The 21,765-nt window shown below is 34.2% G+C and overlaps 3 protein-coding genes and 1 pseudogene across 4 annotated transcripts; 2 read left to right on the forward strand and 2 right to left on the reverse strand.

The window, feature by feature from the left end:
• Positions 1-1,622: 1,622 nt before the first annotated feature.
• Positions 1,623-3,742, forward strand: LOC106393205 (putative FBD-associated F-box protein At5g53635). The gene is made up of 3 exons (XM_013833935.3): positions 1,623-2,934; positions 3,116-3,256; positions 3,351-3,742. The coding sequence occupies exons 1-3, from the start codon at positions 1,987-1,989 to the stop codon at positions 3,693-3,695; spliced, it is 1,434 nt and encodes a 477-aa protein (XP_013689389.2). The 5' UTR covers positions 1,623-1,986; the 3' UTR covers positions 3,696-3,742.
• A 216-nt stretch (positions 3,743-3,958) lies between these two features.
• LOC125608794 lies at positions 3,959-6,524 on the reverse strand (annotated as a pseudogene).
• Positions 6,525-7,707: 1,183 nt separating this feature from the next.
• LOC125574847 (protein ALWAYS EARLY 3-like) lies at positions 7,708-16,110 on the forward strand. Of its 2 annotated transcripts, none has more exons than XM_048779292.1 (20): positions 7,708-7,931; positions 8,351-8,476; positions 8,725-8,823; positions 9,014-9,076; positions 9,163-9,240; positions 9,658-9,829; positions 10,230-10,489; positions 10,650-10,995; positions 11,463-11,540; positions 11,642-11,850; positions 11,942-11,998; positions 12,148-12,402; positions 12,518-12,696; positions 12,787-13,069; positions 13,432-13,653; positions 14,116-14,274; positions 14,673-14,816; positions 14,910-15,122; positions 15,246-15,518; positions 15,741-16,110. In XM_048779292.1, exons 2-20 carry the CDS (start codon positions 8,372-8,374, stop codon positions 15,903-15,905), a joined length of 3,360 nt encoding a protein of 1,119 aa, XP_048635249.1. In that variant the 5' UTR covers positions 7,708-7,931; positions 8,351-8,371; the 3' UTR covers positions 15,906-16,110. The 2 variants fall into 2 exon arrangements, with proteins under 2 accessions (XP_048635249.1, XP_048635250.1); XM_048779293.1 differs by having other exon boundaries at positions 7,752-7,931; positions 8,360-8,476.
• Positions 16,111-18,230: 2,120 nt separating this feature from the next.
• On the reverse strand, positions 18,231-20,344 carry LOC125608795 (protein SRG1-like). Its single transcript, XM_048779294.1, has 4 exons — positions 19,920-20,344; positions 19,485-19,732; positions 18,833-19,160; positions 18,231-18,759 (listed from the first exon to the last, which is right to left on the reverse strand). The coding sequence occupies exons 1-4, from the start codon at positions 20,181-20,183 to the stop codon at positions 18,508-18,510; spliced, it is 1,092 nt and encodes a 363-aa protein (XP_048635251.1). The 5' UTR covers positions 20,184-20,344; the 3' UTR covers positions 18,231-18,507.
• Positions 20,345-21,765: the final 1,421 nt, after the last annotated feature.

A 21,765-nucleotide genomic window follows, 5' to 3' on the forward strand; every position in this document is an offset into this window, starting at 1 on the left:
TTGAATGTTAAGTCGTTATATCATCGTATTATATTTATGGCATAAATATTTTATATTTATTAAAACTGTTTTTACAAATTTATCAATTTAATATAATGTTATCATATTTAGTTCAATATAATAATCTCATTTAATATGAACTATTATTATTATAAAATGATAAAAAGGTAATTTTGTATTTTATAAATGATAACTAAATATGTATATATTAATGCATAATAATAGTTCATTGCTAATTACGAAATTAGCTGAAATATTTACATAAAAATTTTGAAAATTAAGATAACGCTATAATATTTTCAAAAGATTTGTTAAAAAAATTATACATATATGTATATATTTATTTATATTTATATTTAAAATAAAAAGATATCATGCATAAATTATTTGTATTATTAACTTTGATGAAATACTTGTTAATTTATATACGTGTATTATATAGTTTTCTAATATTAACACGTGTTACCTACATATTACATTTCGAATATAAATACTTACAAAAAATATAATATATAAATTTAACAATTTAATATAATTTAATCATATTTAGCACAATATAATAATCAATAATTTCTCTTAAAATGATTGATTATGATGATATAATTGATAAAATGATCAATAATTTACATATAATTTTTGAAAATTAAGATCTTGTTAAAATATTTAAACAGATTTGTTAGAACTTTTAAAATATATATTTATATTTAAAATGAAAAGATATCAAAAGATTTTGTGATTAACGTAGTTCAAAGATTCTATATATTATTAGTCTTAATAAAATATATTTAATAAAAAAATTAAAGAATGGTCCAAATTATAAAAAATACATGAAAGAATTTATTACTTCTATTTTAATAGATCATATAGACTATCGTTAGAAATTTTAAGAAAATTGTATACAATTTTTTATTATAATAAAATCTTAACTAACATTAATTTATAATAATATTAGAGTACTAATCACGAAATTAATCAATGAATCATTTTATAATAATATTTAAAATATCTAATAGAATTTTGTAGATTTTTTTCTCAACATATTTTTATAATTAAAAAATAAGACAATTTTGTAATTAGAATTTTTCGTATATCAAGATATCTTAATGATGTCTTAATGTTAATTAGAATTAAATGAAATATAATTTTCTAGCGAATGTCCATTTTAAAAAAATCACACATGACGAAAAATTGTGACTTCTGTTTTAATATAATAGATATATTTATATATTAATAATTAAATAGATATCACTCAAAATGCTCTGACTAAATATTATTAAACATTAGCTAAAACATTGGCTTATGCAAATATAATAGAAATTTCTTACTTCAAACTAAAATATTAAAAAATCAAATTAAAAATTAGACTTATATAATTTAATATATAAAATTCACATGTATAAAAATGATAAATTTAATAAATTTAAATATATTATCCGCGCGTAGCGCGTAAAAAGGATCTAGTTATTTTAATGGTTGTTGTACACTTAACACTTGGATGTAATTTCTCTTTTAAATAAAGTTTACTTGAGAAAAAAAAAAGTTTACTTTTTTTATTTTTAATCTTTGCGGGTGAGTGGAAGATGGGAAAACTAATCAAACTATAAATAGATGTCACACCCACGAGTACAAAACAAGGTTTTCTATCGGATTCGTCTCTCTTCCACCCACTTTCGGTTCGTCTCTTCTGCCTCAAGCATACGTCTCTTGAACACCGTTAATTGTTTTGGTCAAATAAACATCGTTAATTGTAGTTTGTTTCCATCTGTCTCGGCGTTTGACCTATAACTTTTGGGATATATAGACGTCTGATGTTGCTAGTCTAGGGCTTTTTTTTAACTCTGTTTTCGTTAATGCTGATTATGTCGTTTGGTTGCAACTCGTAAGCTATGTCTCCATATTACCTAGGCGGCTAGGCCTCCAAATAAACTTGCGTTTTCACTTCTTTTTTTTTCTTTTTTTGCAGAACAGAATTTACAGTAGAAAAAAATGATTGGAGGAAATCCAAAAAATGTTAGTTCTAAAGAGTTGAGTCAGAGATCTAAGGAAGATGAGGACAGGATAAGCAATTTACCTGACCATTTGATATGTCAGATAATTTATCTTCTCTCCACAGAGGAAGCTGTTAGGACAAGCGTTTTATCCACTAGATGGAGACATGTTTGGCTTTGGCTTCCTGGTTTTGAATTGAGTTCCAGAAATTTCTCAGATACCAATGCCTTTGTGAGCTTTGGTGACAGAGTTTTGGATTCTAGTAGGGTTACATGCATACGGAAACTCAAGTTAACTTTAGGGGATAATGCAAACACTGTAAAGGACGGCTCTTATTTCACATCATGGATTGATGCTGCAATAAAGCTTAAGATCCAGCATCTAGACATTGATTGGGCTGCATACGATTTTTTCACTCACCGTCGCCTAAGGTTGCATAGCTGTGAGACACTGGTATACTTAAGACTCTCCAACTTGTTCTTGGATGATGAGGTGTTTGTTGTCTTACCTTGTTTGAAGACAATGTATTTAGAACAAAATTGGTACTCGAGTGAGACTACTTTGAAGAAACTTATCTCATCATGTCCCGTCCTTGAAAATTTAAATATTGTCGCATCTAATAGTGATGCACAAGTCTATCAGGTGCACTCTCGGTCACTGAAGAGACTCAGCATTGAAAGAAGAATTCTCAAAGTGTTGGATGGTGTGCCTGGAATTGTTATTGATGCTCCTCTACTAAGCTGTTTGAGCATCCATGATCATGAATCTAAAACCTTCATAGTAAAAAGCAATTTGGAGTCCAATGCAAAGTTATATATTTCTCTCAACTATGGTTTAGTTGGATCTGATGTCTTTAAAAGTGTTTCATCCAGAAGTAGCTTTCGTGACTTTCTTACTGGGATTTCGATGGTCGGGGATATGACAATATCTCAAAGTACATCTCAGGTAGTATGTAAAGTAAATTTTTCGTTACAAAATAAATGTCTTTTTAGAATTTCAATGCAAAATTTATTAATTTTATTCTAGATATACATACATGTAGTTCAACGCAGGCTTTTTGGACATGCATAATTTTCTATCGTGAAAGTCAGTCTCTGACAAACATTGTTGTCTTTGTTTGTTCCAGCTCATATGCCTATACTCGAAGCTAGAACCGCTGCCTCAATTTGAATACATGTCGCGCCTGTGCGTTTCTCTCCACGCGACCAATTCGATATGGCTGAAAACATTTATTAGGAGTTTCCCTAATCTAAGATCCCTCATCTTGGTACTGATGAATCTGCTAATTAAACTCAATGATATTTTTCTCATCACTATGAGTTTTCTGCAATATCATTTCATCATCTTTTTTTTTCCCTCAGGAACAAATTGGTTATGTGAATTACCCTGAGCCACAATCCGAGGAGGAGAATCCCAAGTGTTTTCTATCGTCTCTCGAGTTTGTTGATATCTATTTTTCATGTCAAGGACGTTATACAGACATGAAGTTGGTAAGTTACATCCTTGAGAATTCAGCAATCCTCAAGAAACTCACTCTAAGTTGGGATCATCATTCAACAAAAGGTGAAATCATTAAGGAACTGCTCAAAATCCCAAGACGCTCTACCAAATGTGAAGTTGTCATCCTTGGTTTTAAAAGACAAGCGCCTTTGTCGCCATGGCGCAAGGCTCACCAAGGCGAAGGCCCTGACGCCACATACCTCTAAGGTGGTTGACTCAAAGCGGACTAGAAGGCTCGGTTTTGAGATCTCAGGGTGTTTTGCCTTCTCACTTCATCCCTCTACTCTCTTATTCTAACTTCATCTGTGTCTTCTATGTCTCCACCTTAGAATTTCCTTTGTAATCTTTTATTGCTTTGATCACATATTCATAGTTGAATTTCCAATGTTTTTATCTGATTGCTTTGATCACATATTCACAGTTAGGTATAAAGTTTACTTAACTGATCAAATCACAAAGACTTCTCTCAGAGACTCAAAATTCTTGTTTTCTTGTTTTTTTTCGGAATTCCTTATTTGAGCGAGGCTACAAAAGTGCAACTCATGTGAGTTTGATCCAAACGACAAACCCTAAAGAACGAGAAAGAGTTGCAGTAGATGCATGACACTAAAATAGAAATGTGTTTCCCTCTGCTGCTACACTTTCCCTTAAAAAGATTTGAAAATATTATTCAACGGAGCAACCTTGGAACAGATCTTAATGGTCCTCAGCTGAGAAGAGCTTCATTCTTGTTTAACTCGTCCAAATCCACACTCACTCTTAAACCCGACTTCACCAAAGCATTGACCATTGCAGGGATGTCAGATCTCAATGAAGCTGCTACAGCCTGTTTCGTTTTTTTTTTAGAAAAATGGTTTGCTTACAAGCTTTGGTTTCCAAGTATACATACATACAGTGACTTAACTCAGAGACAATCTTTACCTTCTTATCTTCTTCGTTTTGGTGCTTGAGAACATCCACCGGCCACTCGTTTACCAGCTTCTTGAATTCAGCCTCAAGTGCTGACTTCTTCTCATCAGGATATGCCTGTGAGGAATATACACAACATGTTTTTAGATAATGTCATGATTAGGACGATGAAAAAGGATGTTATTAACCAGATTCTAGCTCACACACCTGGCAGATAATTTGGATGACAGCAGCAGCTTCTTCAGGTTTATGTTCTAGCAGAAACCCCTGGGAGAGATTAAAGTTTCAAGGGTAATCAGACTTTTTAATTCTAGGGAACATGAATAGGTGGTGGTAATGCCCATAACATGAGGATGCTAGAGAGAAATGTTTTTACCTTTGCACATGAAAAGGCTGCGGAAAGAGTGTGTTGGGTGTAAGTCTCAGATCTCAGCTTATCAACCTTCCATAACGACTCCGTGTCTCCTGATAAACGATTAACACAGCAAGCAGTTGGCATCTAAGCAGTATATGAAAATCTTTATATGCTGCTATGATTTAATTATATCAGATTCAGGAGTGTGTACACATTTCTCAAGATGAGTTCAAGTTCAAACTATGGAACGCTTGTGGCAAACTCATCTACATAACAACAACAAACATAGGAAACCAAATACACTCAAAACCTACCTCTTTTGGCAGCAAATTCCATCCATACATCAAAAGTGGTCTTCCTTAACTTGACTCCAGCTTTGCAGAATTTCTTAGAGTACTTAGCTAATAGATCCCAGCTATCTGTCTCATGACAGATCCTGCAACAACATTCAGTTGAAGTTCATTTCATGATATAACAAAAGATCATCGAATCAGCAAGCCATCGAAAGCCGTAGAAAAGATGAGCAACAAAGTAAGCCTAGGCACCTGAAAACTAAATCCGCTGTACCGGGTTGTAAAGGCAGGTCATTCGCCTTCAGAAGTTTCATTACCTCGTCCATGAGGTTAGCGTTCTTGTGCTCTAACGCATATGACTACATTATCCAGAAAACATCCTTAAAACCTTGAGGCATTAAATAAAGAACCAACCAAGTTATAGACTTGCAATATACCAGTAAATGGTGAGCAGATGCAACGCTAGGAGTCAAACCGTGAACATTATGTTTCCAAAGAGCCCGTTTACCTGAGGATTAAGTCACAATAACTATATTAGCATTGGCAGATTCTAACAACAGCCAAGTGAAGCAACAAGGTTTGAGATTACCATGGTTAATTGCTCCCACACGTACACAGGGTCTTAGCAACTTGCCGGCATAGATTGCAATTAAAGTTGTCATGTATACGGAGATTGGACAACCTCTACATTCCAGAAACAAACATAATCTCAGAACTATCTTAACAAGACAAGGAACAGAGTAGGTAGAAGAAGTAAACAACTCACAAATCTCCGGAGATTCTGAAGAGCGTCAAAGAGGAAACTGATGTCATCCTCCTTCCGACAATTCTCAATCAACGACCACAACAAAGCATTTGGAGGCATGGATCTCTTGACATTCACAGAATCAAGTATCTTACCATGTAGCTCCTTGACAGCCTCTGCATACAGAAACACTCTAGTGAGCTCAATAGCCATTCCAAAAACAAAGCTTTTATTAAAAAAATCAGCGAAAAACCTGTAGGATCTTCGACATGTTTTGCTTCAGAGGAAAAGCTTGATCTCAGCATCATCAGCCCTACAAAACACATTGTCATCTCAATAACTCACCAAATTGCAAAGGTCAAGACTTTAGAATCTTTTGCACATAAAGGATTAACCTTTTGTCTTCTTTAAGAATGGGCAATCACCACATATTGTTAAAACTGCGTGAAATGAAGAGATGGTACCTGGAGAGACAGAGACTGAAGGAGATCGATGGTTCTGCCATTGGGTAGAGTCAACAACATGAGAAGCGAATCTCACATCAGTCTCGAGGAGTGCAAGGGGTTTCAGAGCCCGAGCGATTCTACGAGAGTTCGATAGATACTGCATGACTCTGGATCCTTAGCCTCTCTGAGTCAAGCCGTGTTATCGAATTGAATCAATGAAGAGGAAATGAAGAACAAACAGTGACGCAGGCTTTAGGGTTTATGTTTTTCTTTACCCACTAAAATAGTATTTACTTAAAACACCCCCATACTATTGGTTATTTGGAAATAACTAATCATTTCCAGATTTCTTTTAGATTTTTGTTATCTTTCCAGGTATTAAGATTTATGCATATTTTTTTAACTTTTAAGTTTTAAATATTGGTCTATTTAGAAAACACATCTATATAGAATTTGACATATTATATAAAAAAAATAACATGAACTAGAAAAATAAATGTTTTTCTCTCTTTGTTTTTTGCTTTTTTCTTTAGATTTCGTCAACTGTTTGCTTTTATTTGCTTATTCCAACTAGTTTCATAGAACATGAGTCGGATTTAGTTTCTTTTCGATGTTTTCTTTATACTTTTTAGGTTGACTTTCATCTATGTTTTTTTTCTATTCACCAGTTAGATTTGTTTTAGATTTAGATCTAATTGTGTCATGTATAAGGTGATTGAGAGCTATTGTTGATCTTTTTTAAGTTTAATCGCTTTTGTTGCATGTTCTTGTCGTTTTAGTATATTTTTCTAATTTTCCAAATTCGTTTTTAGTTGAAATTTAGTTCTCAGTGATTGTTGTTGCATGCTGATATCAAATTCTTTTTGAATTTTCTTCGATTCGATCTCATGTTTTGCTTGCCTTCTTGTGAGTGTTCGAATCTGGAGTTGTGCTTTCTCATTCCTTTTCATTTACTAATATATGTGATTGAGATCTAATTTTCGTCAAACTTCTTGTCGGCGGTTTTAAAACTCACTTTATATTTCAAAACAAAAGTTGAAACATGTTTTTTTTATATAAAAACTTGGATTAAATATTTTCAAATGGTAAAATAACATATACAATGTTACAGTAAATTATCCAAAAAACCTGAAAATCCTTGTAGGTTTTTTAGAGTTGGACCAGATTTTAAAATATAGATACATAAAATTGCTGGTCCGAACCGGTCGGACCAAACTCAAATATTTACAAGTTTTGTAAATTTTGTGGTTGAGTCCGAACAGACCAGCCTAATTTGACATTTCCTGCTTTAGCCCTGCTTGCTTAACCATGAGATTTGAAGGTCAGAGTAAATTCGGTTTAAAATATCAGGAGTTGAACCGGTTCAACCCCAGGTTTTATGATTGCATCTAAGTTCTTGTATGTGTGATTGATTTAGCTCGTGTAACGAATTTGCATTTATAAAAGATTTCTATTTTTATTTATTTTTAAAGTTTTTCGCGGTTATATAATCCCCAAAAAAAATTCTATTTTCTCATCTCTTCCTTGTTTCATATCTTTGCTGCTTCGTCTTCTCTCTTAAATCGATCGCTTAATACGTAAGCTCTCTGATTGATTCGTTCCGATCTCTCACCTGCTCCCTCAATTTCCCTTGTGTATCCACCTATAAATCGAAGTCCCGTCGATGTCTTCAAAGTGATTTTGGATTCTTCTTGGTAAGCTTCATTTTTATCCTCTTTCTCTCGCGATGAAGATAGTTTCGATTTCTGATTTTCGTTGATTTCTCGTGAATTATTGGAAATAATTGAGCTCAATTCATCGTATCTTTGAATGTTTGAGCATTCGATTTGAAATTCGAAGCTCAAATCGAATAGGTGTCAGGTCGTGTGATTCGAATTCGCCCAGTATAAACTAACCTAGAGCTGCTTAAGGAGATTTATTTCAAATTCTCTGATTAATCGTCTTTTTTCCTGGGGTTTGAGCGGAAGTAGTGTTGAAACTGATGATGAAGCAATCGTAGAATCAATTAGGTTTCTGCATGCAGTATTTAGTATGATCAATTACTGGATTGAGCTTTTGGTGATTTATAGTGCTATTGGGTTTGAATCTTTGGTAAGACTAAACATGGTTTCAGTTTTGAAAGAGGCTTTGGGAAATGGCGCCTTCAAGATCAACGAAATCTAAATACAAGAGAACTCCGCGTCCTAAAGATGTTTCTCCTCACAAAGAAGAAGAAAGTATGAGCAAAACCAAACCACGGGTAAGCTCGCTCTTTTCTTTTCTTTTTATTCAACTGGGTAAGCTGGCTTTAGGTTATATGATTTGTGATACTTGTATTAATTACTCAGCCAAGTATTTGATTTTTAACAAAATTGTATCCCTAGGTTTCAGAACGATACCAATCTTTAGATGTTTGCTAGACTTTTAAGTTGTTGTTTCGGTTCCATTTGTTGTTATTTTGCCGGAAAAAATTGTATAAGGATCAAGCTTATCTTATTTTACATGCAGAAGAGGAAGTTGTCGGATATGTTAGGTCCTCAGTGGAGCAAGGAAGAGTTGGAGCGCTTTTATGAAGGGTACCGCAAATTCGGAAAAGAATGGAAAAAGGTCAGTTCAATTTGGCAAAGATCTAAGTCTTGGAGTGCGATTTGTAGTGCAACCTTCCATTTGGGAAGAATACTAATAAACTGCTGCCATAGTTTCCGATAAATGTTAGGGGGATAGTTAATTCATTTTTATAATCATTTTGGTTTTGTGAACTAGAATTATAATAGGTTCTCCTCTCTATGGTTTGTAGGTCGCTGGTTTTGTACATAGTCGTTCTGCAGAGATGGTAGAGGCTCTATACACTATGAATAAGGTTATCATGCTCTCCCCCTTCTCCGGTTTATCTTTTGATATTGGTCTAGATATTTTTCAACTTATGTTGTATCATCTGTACTTTAGGCTTACTTGTCTCTTCCGGAAGGCACTGCTTCTGTCGTTGGCCTAACTGCAATGATGACTGATCACTACGCTGTTCTGGTAAGAGCTATAAACCGTTCGAATAGTTATTTAATTTCGGTATTTTGGGTTATTCCTAACTTACACAGATGTGGTCCAGTTCAGGATACTAATTTTTATGAACTCAAAACAATTAATAAGTCTGACACCGTTCCTATGGAACACCTGCCAACTACTAATCATGCAAAACTTTCTTGTTGTTTCTTGTTAAATTTTGTGCAACCTAGGGGTGTAGCACTCTTGTCTGTTCAGATATTGTCACTTGAAAATATAGTTTAGCTCAGGGAAGACAAATTCTTACATTTTTTGTTTGGTGTTTCTTTGCTAAGTCGTTATGTGTTGATAAAGTAATACATTTGTGTTTCAAAGGAATATAGTTTGGTAGTGTGGAGTTGGTTTGCTTTATGTTATTATGTAACAACTCTTTCTCCTCTCTAGCATGGAGGAAGTGACAGTGAGCAGGAGAAAAACGAAAGTCTGAGGTCAGCTTCTAAGCGCTCTAAATTGAAATCCTCAGATCATCCCTCTGCAGGATTAGAGGGTCTGTCTGACCGCCTGCAGTTCAGGTCCTCTTCAGGCTACTTGCCATCACTGAAGAAGAGACGTACTGGTAGTGTTCTCTGCTTCTCTTTTCCTCAAAATCTGTTCACCGATTCACAAACATGAGTTTTGCGTGCACAAACGATATTCTATATATGCACGAGTCTTTGCGTGGTACAACTTTTTTTTCTCTTTCAGTTATTGCAGTCCTGATGATACGATTTTGCTCTAAAGAATTAGCTTATATAGAACTGCTCTGTTTATTTTTAAAAATAAATAAACTAGCGTCGATAATGTACACTACTACACAAAGTTACTTTGCGGACATGCAACATAAGTTAGTACCCACTATTGGCAAAGGGAACAAAGATTTATCTTGCCCAAATTTTATTGCTCATTAGCTATCCCTCTGATGGACAAGATCTATTATTTGCTAACTTTTCTTATAATCGTAATCTGCATGTGCCAAGAGACAATGCCTCGTGCTGTTGGAAAAAGGACACCTAGAATTCCTGTCTCATATACCCCTGAGAAGGATACTAGGGAAAGATATATGTCACCTGTTAAGAAGTCTCTAAATCAGAAGGGGGGTGATACTGATGATGATATGGAACATGAGATTGCATTAGCATTGACTGAGGCTTCACAACGAGGTGGTTCTACCAAAAACCCACACACACCAAATAGAAAATCAAAGATGCTCTCCCCTGATAAGAAAAGTGAAATAATGGTAATTTTCTTTACTGTTGCTCATAATTCATATATTTACTTCATGAAACTATAGCTATGTTTCACTACATGATAGTCCTTTCGCAAATTCAGTTAACAGAAATCTAGCTTAAGTAGCAACAGTCATATAGTAATATGGACTGATGGATCTTGATATTCAGCGTGCTGATATTGACATGGCGATTGCCAAGCTTCGTGCCACTGATACGGAAGATGCCCGCTGTGAACCAAGCTTAGAAAGTACTGAAGCTGAAAATGTGGATAACCCAGGAAGTAGAAATGAGTTGACGAATGGAGAAGATAGAAGTGCCATGAAAGAAAAACAGTACTATAGAAGGAGGTTCGGCATCAGAGAAGATGATTCAAAAGAGGCCTGCAGTGGTACAGACGAAGCACAAAGCTTAGGCACTCTCGATGAGAAATTTAAACAAGAAGGGGATGGGAAGTTTTTGAAATTCACATATAGAAGTTCAAGGAGAAAAAGTAAAAAAAGTCTTTTTACTGCAGGTGTGTTCTAGTCTCTCACTTCTTTGTTAAATTCACCTATCTGCTATGCACATCGAATTAGGATATAAAGAAACATCACTTAACCTTTATTCAAAGCACCCTTATAAAGGCAGGTGACCACATGCCTGCTACACTCTAGAGAAACACCAATTATAGTCTAGCAACCCATTGACAAAAATAAGACACGGAAGTATATCTGAAAATCATAAATTGAGTTAATGTTTTGGTGGTCACTCTATCTTGCGTTTCTTAACTTTAAAATCCTTATTTCTGGTACTGTCATTGACATTTTTCTTGTCTGAATAAAATTTGGGATCAACAACTGCTTGTTCTGCTTATCTAATATGAGTTGGCTACTGAGCTTGGAATTCAAATTTGACCAAATTAATAATGAGGTTTATGGAGGCATTCTTCATGAAGATTCTTCTCATCTATGACAAACTTAAGAAGCTAATTTTTCTCTTCAGATGAAGACACAGCATGTGATGCTCTCCAGACGCTGGCAGATCTATCGCTGATGATGCCTGAAACTGCCACGGACACTGGTGGGGATACCTATGTTTGACCTATAAGCGTTTTACATTAAGCCTAGTGTCTTAAGCTGGTTAATGTTTATTAACTTTCTCTATCGAATTTTTGTTTGAAGAGTCATCTGTTCAAGCTGAGGAAAAGAGAGCTGGAAAGGCTTCAGATTATAAAGAGACTGATTTAGCATCCATGTCTAAAAGGGGCTCTCTTAGAAAATCGAAACAGAAAAGACCCGTCTGCAATGATCTTTGTAATACTGAACCCGAGAGAAAGAGTCCAAGTAGCTCTGTAATCAGAAAGGGACGGCAGAAAGCATCACCAGCTAAAGTAAGAGAAGCTATATACTTAACAAAGATACTTGCTTTTACGGTTCTATTGTCTCAATTCATGACCATGTTGAAGTTGTTTCTTCCTGCAGGTTCCTAAAGATGAGCTTGCTGCAATTTCACAAGTCACTGAGCCTTCTAAAAACAAGGTACGTGTCTGGTATAGAACACATCTCTCTATTAGACAACATTGCATATATTATATCTTCGACAGACCATTTTTTAAATATTTCAGGTTTGTTTTTCTTTGTGGAATTTCGTTTGTAGCTTTAATCTGGTACTGATTGTATTGTTGTAGGGAATAGGTGAGGAAATTAAGCCTGTTGGGAGAGGTAAACGGTCTGCAAGTATTCGAAACTCGTATGATAAGAAGTCTGTCAAACCCCAGGATCGTACTTCTTCAAGTAACAACATGGTAGATGACGATGAGTCAGCTCCATCAACTGCAGCCACCCAAAAAGAAGTTAACTTGCCAACTAAAGTTAGAAGCAGAAGAAAGATAGTAACTGAGAAACCTCTAACTATTGATGACGTGAAGAAGTCAGAGATTTTGGTGAGTGAAAAATTTCTGATCATACAACTCTGTTGCCAAATGATAAAGAATCACCAACGATATCAATTAATCTTAGTTTGTGGAGTTCCCTTATTATATGTTGTACCATATACAGGAGAAGTTTTCGCATTGCATATCTAGTTTCAAAGCACGAAGATGGTGTCTTTTTGAGTGGTTCTATAGCGCAATTGACTACCCATGGTTTGCCAGACAAGAGTTTGTTGAGTACTTGGATCATGTAGGGTTGGGCCATGTTCCTAGGTTAACTCGCGTTGAATGGGGTGTCATAAGGAGGTTATCACTACTAAAATGCAGTTTATTTATTAATTTCTAATTTTTCTGTGTGCATATGTATGTTTCTTTAATCATTCTTTATTGGTGCAGTTCTCTTGGGAAACCAAGGCGTTTTTCTCAACAGTTTCTGAAGGAGGAAAAGGAAAAGCTATACCTATACAGGGATTCTGTAAGAAAACATTACGATGAACTAAACACGGGTATGAGGGAAGGACTTCCGATGGATCTGGCTCGGCCTCTAAATGTTTCACAGAGAGTCATTTGCCTTCATCCAAAGTCAAGAGAGATTCATGACGGCAGTGTCCTAACCGTTGATCACTGCAGGTACCGGATTCAGTTTGACAACCCTGAACTAGGGGTGGAATTTGTCAAGGTATTCTTTCTGCCACTGCAAATTTTTCTGGCATTTCTAGAATCAGAATCTTTGACATGAAGAATAAACGTGAATATGGAATAATACTGAAACTGAAAAAAGAGAGAAATGAATCCTCGGCTCCTCGCAGTTGACTGCACATTTGTGATTTTAATTAATGTCTCAAAAACGTTTGGTAAATGGAATCACTACTGAATTTCTTACAACAGAATTTTAGCACTTAATAGTTGACCAATTTATCTGGTGCATACTTCACGAGGTTCTCTACAAAAGCACTAAGAACTAATCTGATATCTGTATGACTTTTGAGCGAGAACGAATTTGAATGTTAATAACATTTAAATCTCTCTCTTTTGCTGAAGGATACTGAATGCATGCCACTAAATCCTCTAGAAAACATGCCAGCATCACTTGCAAAACACTATGTTTTGTCGAATCATCACCGTCAGAATTCCAGTGAGGAGAAAATGCATGAGCGGGTAAAGGAAAGCATGCCTGAAGGGTACCCCAAACTTTCGTGCGAGGCAGGCTATCCCCTATCCTCACCAAATTATATCATTAACAATTCACTAAAGCAGGAAAAGGTTAATATTTTCTGACCATCACACATATATTCTGCTTTTGTATATGCTATAGATTATTTTGTGGAGGTTCATTTTCCTGCATACCTGGAAGAATTGATTTAGTATCACACACATCTAGGAGTTTACGGGGTAATTTGTTGTTTACTAGTTTCAATATTAATGGGTTTCCATCTAACGAATACAATCTCCTGGAGTTTCTCTGTGTGAAGTCTTTGACCAATAACTGTATCTAGGAAGGTATGTAGATAATTCACATCTCTTACCGATCTTGTACAAAATCAACGTGCATGTTCTATCACTGTTCTCGCTGAGGCTGTAGCTAATGTTGTTCCTCCTCCTTACTTGCATCTACTCTCTCTTGCAATGCCTTGTTTGGCATTTGACCACAATAAATCTTATCTACAGTTTAACAAAATCACGATAGATATATTAATTATATTCAAGTTTGCCTTAATTATATAGGTAGAAATCTCAAGTTCGGATCCACAAGCTCAAAATGGAGTCGATGAGGCTCTTGCTGTACAATTGTTTAATTCTCAGCCTTCAAATATTGGCCATATTCATGCGAGAGAAGCTGATGTCCAAGCTCTTTCTGAACTTACACGTGCGCTTGACAAGAAGGTTCGGCCTGTTATTAATTCTCAGCCTTATTATACATGTGTGATACGTGCTTGTTCTTAATCTTCTTCAACATAACACTTTCTCTATGGCCTGGTTACTTTTCTGTCTGTTTTACATATTTCATGATATTGCTTCAGTTTTGCTAGCATTAAGCTTCTCCTTTCTTTACTACTATAAGTAGAGATTGGAAGATGATATGTTTGATGGAGTAATAGTTTCTAATTGACTAATAAGGAATGTGAAATCATGTAACTACTATTAATGTATTGAATTTGAGTTGTTACTCTTTGATTCACTCTATTTTTGATTTTTTTTCTTCCTTGTCTTCCATGTTTGTTTAGCTTTTCGACATTGTGGTTTACATTTCAACTAATTAAAGCTTAATCTACACACTGCAGGAGCTAGTTTTGAGGGAGCTAAATTACATGAACAACGAGGTTGTGGAAAGTGAGAAAGACGGACACAACGCTCTGAAGGATTCTGAATCTTTTAAGAAACAATATGCTGCAGTTCTCTTTCAGCTAAGCGAAATAAATGAACAGGCAAGAGTTTATGAAGGAAATGTAAGAGTAATCTTGTCGTCTTTACTACGTACGGCTCCTGAAGTTTCGCATTCTATGTCTCAATATGCACAGGTTTCATTGGCACTTCTTGGCCTGAGGCAACGGAATACTTACCAGGAGAATGTACCATCTTCTTCAATAACACACATGAGCAACTCAGGGGAACCTGATGGACAGTTGACGTACGTAGACAATGATGCATCTGATACTAATGGATTCCATGTCTCTGAGATTGTTGACAGTTCTAGAGTAAAAGCTAAGAAAATGGTATTCAGAGCTATACAGGTGTGTGTATAACGAGTTGATATGTTTCTGTGTTTTGGATCTACATGTGACAATGTACTAATCATTTGTTGCGTCTCCAGAGATCTAACCAACTTGACCATTTTGTCTCTGTGTCTATTGCAGGCATTGGCGTTACTAAGGAAAGACGAAAATAATGTTGTAAATATAGAAGAAGCCATTGATTTTGTTAATAACCAGCTCTCGACAGATGAATCAGAAGGATCATCAGTCCAGCAAACACAAGCTTCCCAAGATCAGCGTCTTCCCTCTACACCAAATCTATCTACCTCTACTCAACATGCAGATGATTCCCACGTAAACCCACTAGACCAAAATGACCTGCAGGTTCCGTCTGAACTTGTTTCACGCTGTATGGCTACATTGCTCATGATTCAGGTGACAATCTCAAATAATCCTTTCTGTTTATTAACACAAAGACATTATTAGTACCGAGTGTTATCTCTCTTCATACAGTTTTAGATATTAGAGAAAGTTAAGCCTTGAAGTTGTTTTCCTTTGCTCTCACTCTCTGTAATGGCTGATTAGTTAGTTATCTTGTGTTGCTTTCTTATTTCGTTCTCAATTTGTGATCCTAACAACTGAAACCGTACGATGCAGAGATGTACAGAGAGGCAATTCCCACCAAGTGAAGTGGCTCAGGTTCTAGATTCGGCTGTAGCCAGCTTACAGCCTTGCTGCTCACAGAACCTTCCTATTTATACAGAGATACAAAAGTGCATGGGAATCATTAGAAACCAGATTCTAGCCCTCGTACCCTCCTAGAGCCAAGACTTAATAAACCCTCTTTGTCTCTCCATGCTGCTGCTTGTTTCTCTTGTAAAATTGATGTTCCCTTGTAGAAAATCTCTTTATATATACCTCAGTTATTTGGTGTGTCTTGACTGCGAAAGAGGAAAACCCATAAAGAATTCAAGACCGCATCGACCAAAACAGTTTGTTTTGTTCCGAATAAGATTTCCCTTAATGATTTGGAGTGTGTTGATTCATTAAACTTACTCGATTTCATTTTACGTAATAAAATCCATCAATCATTGGACACGACTGCGTAGCCATCCACTGAATTGGTTTCATTTCTTATCTTACTTAAATTAATTACATTCTTGTTTTCATTGTGTCTCGCATGTGTACTATATCTATCATCTTCATCTGTTTGAGAGCACTGTCTTCTACTCTTTAAAACCTTTCCATTATTGCTTGTTTATCAGCTATTAAAACAGGACTGCACTGCGGTCCATTATCAGTGTTTTATAGTGGTACTAAACTAATTTCATTCCAGTATCTTGTTAAAATCAATTTCTGTTTCTGTTTTCATTATGATTACCATCCTCATTCATCTATTTGAATATGGTCTAATCTTTAAACGTTTCCACAATTTGTTGTTATTTGTTTTTTTAATTAAAAAATAGGGAAATATTTATTTAATATAAGCTGTATGCGACCTGAGCATTCAACAATAAATATGTATACATGTCTTGTCTGGATTAAACTATATACAATAGTTTCAAAATTCAACATTCACTATTTTTTTAAAATATAATTTAACACTTCACATCATTTTTTTTTCTTTTCACTTCGTAATTCAAAACACATTTGATTTTAGCACAATACAATGGTTTTGTTTAGTAGAATCAACAATCTATTTTATTTGTTAATAATAGTAATTATCAATGTCTAAATTAAATAAATCTAATCTCTAATTAAAAATAGTAAGTTTTTGTATAAAATATTAAAATAAATTATTTAATTTATAATAAAATATTTATTTTAAATAATTAGGATAATATGAAATAATGTTTTTAAAAAAATCAACATATACCGTTGGTGGTATCTACTTTTTTATTTTGTTTAACATATTGAATTTTTTCAAGTCCAAATAATCACATCATTGTATTTCATTTTTCAACGAACTTATTCTAATGATTCAGTTGTTGAATCTTGTATTCAACATCTCAGTTATAAATGGTCTAATAAGTCGATCGGTCCAGCCAGGCTCCACTGTGTCCCAATTCGGATAGAACATGCTTGGTTTGGCTGAGTCCGATTTTGGATCTGGTGTAGTAATGAATTGGCCCAGTCGTATTTTGGGGTCGACTTCAGATTTTTGTCTTTATTGAAACAATCATCAAAGAGTTAAAAACAAAGTGCCTAACAGTTAGTTTATATACTTCATACACATAGTAATGATATAAAATGAAAAAGTGCAATATATTTTTCTGGAGGAGTATAATTGAGATGTGACTATTCTAATTTATAACAAAGTGAACATTTTGATTTTATACGAGAATTATTAAGTTGTAATCTTATGTTAAATCATTTTGATATGATATTTTATGGTTCCCACCATATTACCATAACATTGACGTGTAACTACATCATCCTCCGTCCATTTTTTCTCTCTTCTAGTGCTCTCTCCTTTTGGTCTGCAGATTTTTTTCTTACCATTTGGTAGAAGCGACAATAACGACAAATAAATAAGAACCGACAATGCATTTGTTATGTAATTATTATTGAGTTATTATTAACTAATAATATAATAAATAAAATAGTTTTTTTGGTCTCATAATGGGGACCTTTTGTAGTTTAGTAAAACAAGTGAAACAATAATGAAGCCTTTTGCCTTGTCTCTTCTCGATTTTATCTTCCAAATCGTTCAAATTGATCTTTGAACATGATACTTCACATCCGTGAAGAGAGAAAAGTTGAGACCATGTCTTGATCACACATACAGATGTTTCTCTTTGATTAAACACTTCCAAAGATTTATTTTTCATTTACCAACACTACTGAACAAAATTATTTTTGAAATACCTCTTTCCGTTCAGAGAAAAGTTATATTAAAATTTACATAAATATATATATATATATATATATTAGTAAAATATTTTATAATTTAATTGTAAATACTTCATTTGGTTATTAATTATTTCTCGTAATTTTAAACAATTAAAATTTAATAAATATAATTAATTTTTCAAAGTTTACAATTTACTAATAATTTTTTTTAAGACCAGGATCATTTTTAAATGAAAGGAGTATATGCATAATGATACAAACTAACGAAATACATTATATATATGCACACATGTATCGACATAAACATGGATCTGATATTGTTCTTTCTTATTCTTTATGTTCCTTCTCGGCATACATATGGATACATAAACACACCCAACTCCACCCACACACACACATAATATATTACAAGTTGTAGTTACACTGGGGAATTTAATCATGACACTAAAACCCCTAAGTGGGAAACATTCCTGTACATCATACACACAAGAGTCCCACAACTAAATTCTTAAAAATAAAACAAATTAAGTGGTAGTTAATGGAAGGTGAAAGGGGTGTGAAAGTAATATAGTTAATTGAGAATCTTGGCAAAATCAAGTGACTTCTTGCCTTGGAGCTTGTTGGAGACATAGTGATAACTATAGTCACCATGATTGTAGCTTCTATACTTGCATGGGTTGGTTTCATCATCAACCAATTCACCCATTGGTTCTATTTTAACCTCGTAGTTGGGTGCATAGAATGTCACTATTGTAAGCCTCTCCCTTTCTCTATTTGTCACTGCTCTATGCTCTACACTCTTGTACTTCCCATTAGTTAGCACCTACACGCACATGTACAGAAATTCATAATTTGTAGATATAAGTTCTCTGATTGAAGTCTATTTAAAATAATACCTCAACTGTATCACCAATGTTAATGACAAGGGCATTTGGAAGAGGTAGTACAGGGACCCAAGTGTTGTCCTTGAGGATCTGAAGCCCAACACAGCTGTTCTTGCTCTGTTGAAGAACAGTGAGAGCACTTCCATCAGAATGTGGGCTGAGTCCCATGACAAGATCAGGACGTGAACATGGTGGGTAATAGTTCATCCTTACTGCTTGCACTGCTTCCCCAAACATTTCTTCAAATCTCTCTTCCTTTAGATCCAAGCTTATTGCTATGTACTTCAACAACCTCTTGCATAATTTCCTTATCTCTTTTGAGTAACCTTCAAGATTTTCACTATAGAAAAAAAAAGTAATTTCTTAGCCACATATACTTTTAGAAAAAGGAAATTTAATAATTGAAAAATATGTATCACTAAGCTACGCTATGTGATATTTTAATTATCTGATGATCCACTATAAGTTTTTAAAATATGAATCATGATTAATCTCGAACATGGATACAGTATACATGACACTTTCTAGCAAAGACTATTTTATTGCGCGCCACATGCTCATTAGTTAATCTCTACAGAATATGATGACCATGAAAACTGAACAAAGGTATTTCGGAAGATTAAATAAATTTTGTTATAAGAAAATAGGGAGTTTTGTGGAGAACCTGAACCGGGCCGGTTTAGAAGGCCATAGTTTGGGGTTACGAATAGAAGGAGGATGAACACCAAGAGCAAACATGTTGCACCAATCAAGCTTCTGATCTTCAGAGAAGATGAAAGCTTGACCGTAACCTTGTACGGTCCCTGGCTCCATTGGATACTTCTTCTTCTCCTCCAGTGGCATCTCGAAGAACTCCTTCGCCACCTTCTCTATATCTTCCACCACACCCACTTCAATCCCATGATTTATAACCTGTATAGAAGAAAAAAATTCTGATATTCATATGTAGTTCATACATGTTAAGATTGATCTAATAAACATGTTAAGGTTGATCTAATAAACCCAATTATCTAAATAATATGTTTATAGTGGACAATAGATTACTATACATGATTTTGACTAATAGACAATGTTTTGGAAAAAAAAAAAATAAATTTACCTGGAAAAATCCCCAGTCTTCACAAGCTTGTGAGAGCTTAAGAATCTCAAAGAGAAAATCATCATCAGTGTGAGGTTTCGACAGTTTAGAGAGATCAACAACAGGAATATGATGATGAAGGTGAGTCTTATGAGACACTAAGACACCTCTCTCATTGGCTTCTCTTATGAACCTCTCTGGAACTTTGTTTGGTTTTGATTTTATTAATTCTTGAACATCATCTATTTTCCCAACTCTAATCGAAGAAATGGGTAGAGGAGCCATATTGAAGAAAGCAAACTCGGAAGGAGAATTAAGATCTTATTTGTTTTCTGTTTCTTTTTTGGAATTTAGCTAAAACAAGTTTCTCGTTGCGGTGTGAGTCGTGAGAGAGTCTACATTTATAGAAGAAATGCGTGGAGCTCAGTGGTGTCTATTATGTTTGCATGTTGTGGGTTAACTGAGTGTTGCAGGTTTTGTGGAGTGGGGGTCCATTTTGTGCACTTTCGAATTTCTTTCTATTTTTTTTTGGTTAAAACGAATTTCTTTCTATTTTTTTTTAAAGAATTTAGTGTTATGGCATAAGTCACACTGAATAAAAATATTTGTTTTCCAAAGCTCCTTGTATATTCATTTTGTCGACCAATTAATCATTAAAATCTTTAAATAATCCTCAAATTACCCACCAACCTCAATCAATAAGAAAAGTAATTGTTATTTAACTAACTGAAAACTCTCAAGTTGTCCATTTTATGTTTAATACACTATATTTATATAGTAGTAGTAGTGAAACAATACGGAGTATTATTTTGGATACTATATTAAAAAAAGTTTCCAACAATGTTTTCAGAATTTTGGTAGAAAAATAGCTAGGGTTACGTACTTTTCCATTTTAGTTCATGATACTGAGGGTTCCGATATATACTTTTTCAAATTTATTGTATATGTTCAGAGTCGGCAAAAATTAGTGATAGAATCTCAAGAATAGATTTTATATGCGCAACCGAGTTTAAATTTTCTATAACTCATTTTTTTTTTCCAAAAACTGGTCAATTTTTTTTTACTTATAATTTTGAAAATCTCAAGAAAGATTTGGTATTTAATAAAATAAAATAACAAGTTATGGAGTAATTAATCTTCATGTATATTGTATACATCTAGTATTAAAATTTCAATACCAAATTTTTCCAAAACGTTTGTGTATTAAAAGGACCGATCATGATATATTGAAAGATATAAAAAAATTAGTTGAAATTTAATTGTTTAATTTTGTGTGTCCAGGACCTCTGAATGTATATCTTCGAAATGAAGGAGAAGTCAAATTCATTCTCTTGTATTCTCCTTTGTAACGTTTATCGGGACAAGAGACGATAAGGAACGATTGTGATGGATATTGGACTGAAAATGTTATACTTTGGGAATTTTCTTTTCAAGTGACTACTCACAATTTTTGCAGAAAGAAGAAGATTTTATGGAAACAAAAAATTCAGCCAAAGCATCCTGCCACAATTGAAACGAATACACCAAATTCACAAAAAGTTTGAAATAATGGAAGCATCGGATACTCATCAAAGGTGATAAAACAGTGGTTGGTAAGTGGTAACCGTCGTATGTTATTTTTTTTATTAGTGTGTACATGGTGGTGGCAAATCTTGTGCAAGTTGGTAAACCATGAAAATATTGACATAAAAAGTTACAATGACTATTTGCATATTAAGTAAAAAAATTTGATAAAAAATTAAGAACTCGATATTTATGTGTTAAGCCCTTTCTAAAAAAAAAATCGATATTTATGTGTTCAGGGAGAAATACTTGTTTCTTTTTGAAAAACAAAACGCTAACTATATAGCCCATTACACAAATATAA

The sequence above is a fragment of the Brassica napus genome, chromosome A5, assembly GCF_020379485.1.
Source record: "Brassica napus cultivar Da-Ae chromosome A5, Da-Ae, whole genome shotgun sequence".
NCBI classification, from domain to species: Eukaryota; Viridiplantae; Streptophyta; class Magnoliopsida; order Brassicales; family Brassicaceae; genus Brassica; species Brassica napus.

Coding starts and splice junctions, on each gene's coding strand:
- LOC106393205 (XM_013833935.3), top strand. CDS start 1,987: ATGATTGGAGGAAATCCAAAAAATGTTAGTTCTAAAGAGTTGAGTCAG. Junction 2,935..3,115: donor TATCTCAAAGTACATCTCAG/GTAGTATGTAAA, acceptor TGTTTGTTCCAG/CTCATATGCCTATACTCGAA. Junction 3,257..3,350: donor ATCTAAGATCCCTCATCTTG/GTACTGATGAAT, acceptor TTTTTCCCTCAG/GAACAAATTGGTTATGTGAA.
- LOC125574847 (XM_048779292.1), top strand. CDS start 8,372: ATGGCGCCTTCAAGATCAACGAAATCTAAATACAAGAGAACTCCGCGT. Junction 8,477..8,724: donor TGAGCAAAACCAAACCACGG/GTAAGCTCGCTC, acceptor TTTTACATGCAG/AAGAGGAAGTTGTCGGATAT. Junction 15,123..15,245: donor TGGTATTCAGAGCTATACAG/GTGTGTGTATAA, acceptor TGTCTATTGCAG/GCATTGGCGTTACTAAGGAA.
- LOC125608795 (XM_048779294.1), bottom strand. CDS start 20,183: ATGGCTCCTCTACCCATTTCTTCGATTAGAGTTGGGAAAATAGATGAT. Junction 19,733..19,919: donor AAGACTGGGGATTTTTCCAG/GTAAATTTATTT, acceptor TCTTCTATACAG/GTTATAAATCATGGGATTGA. Junction 18,760..18,832: donor ACATTGGTGATACAGTTGAG/GTATTATTTTAA, acceptor ATGTGCGTGTAG/GTGCTAACTAATGGGAAGTA.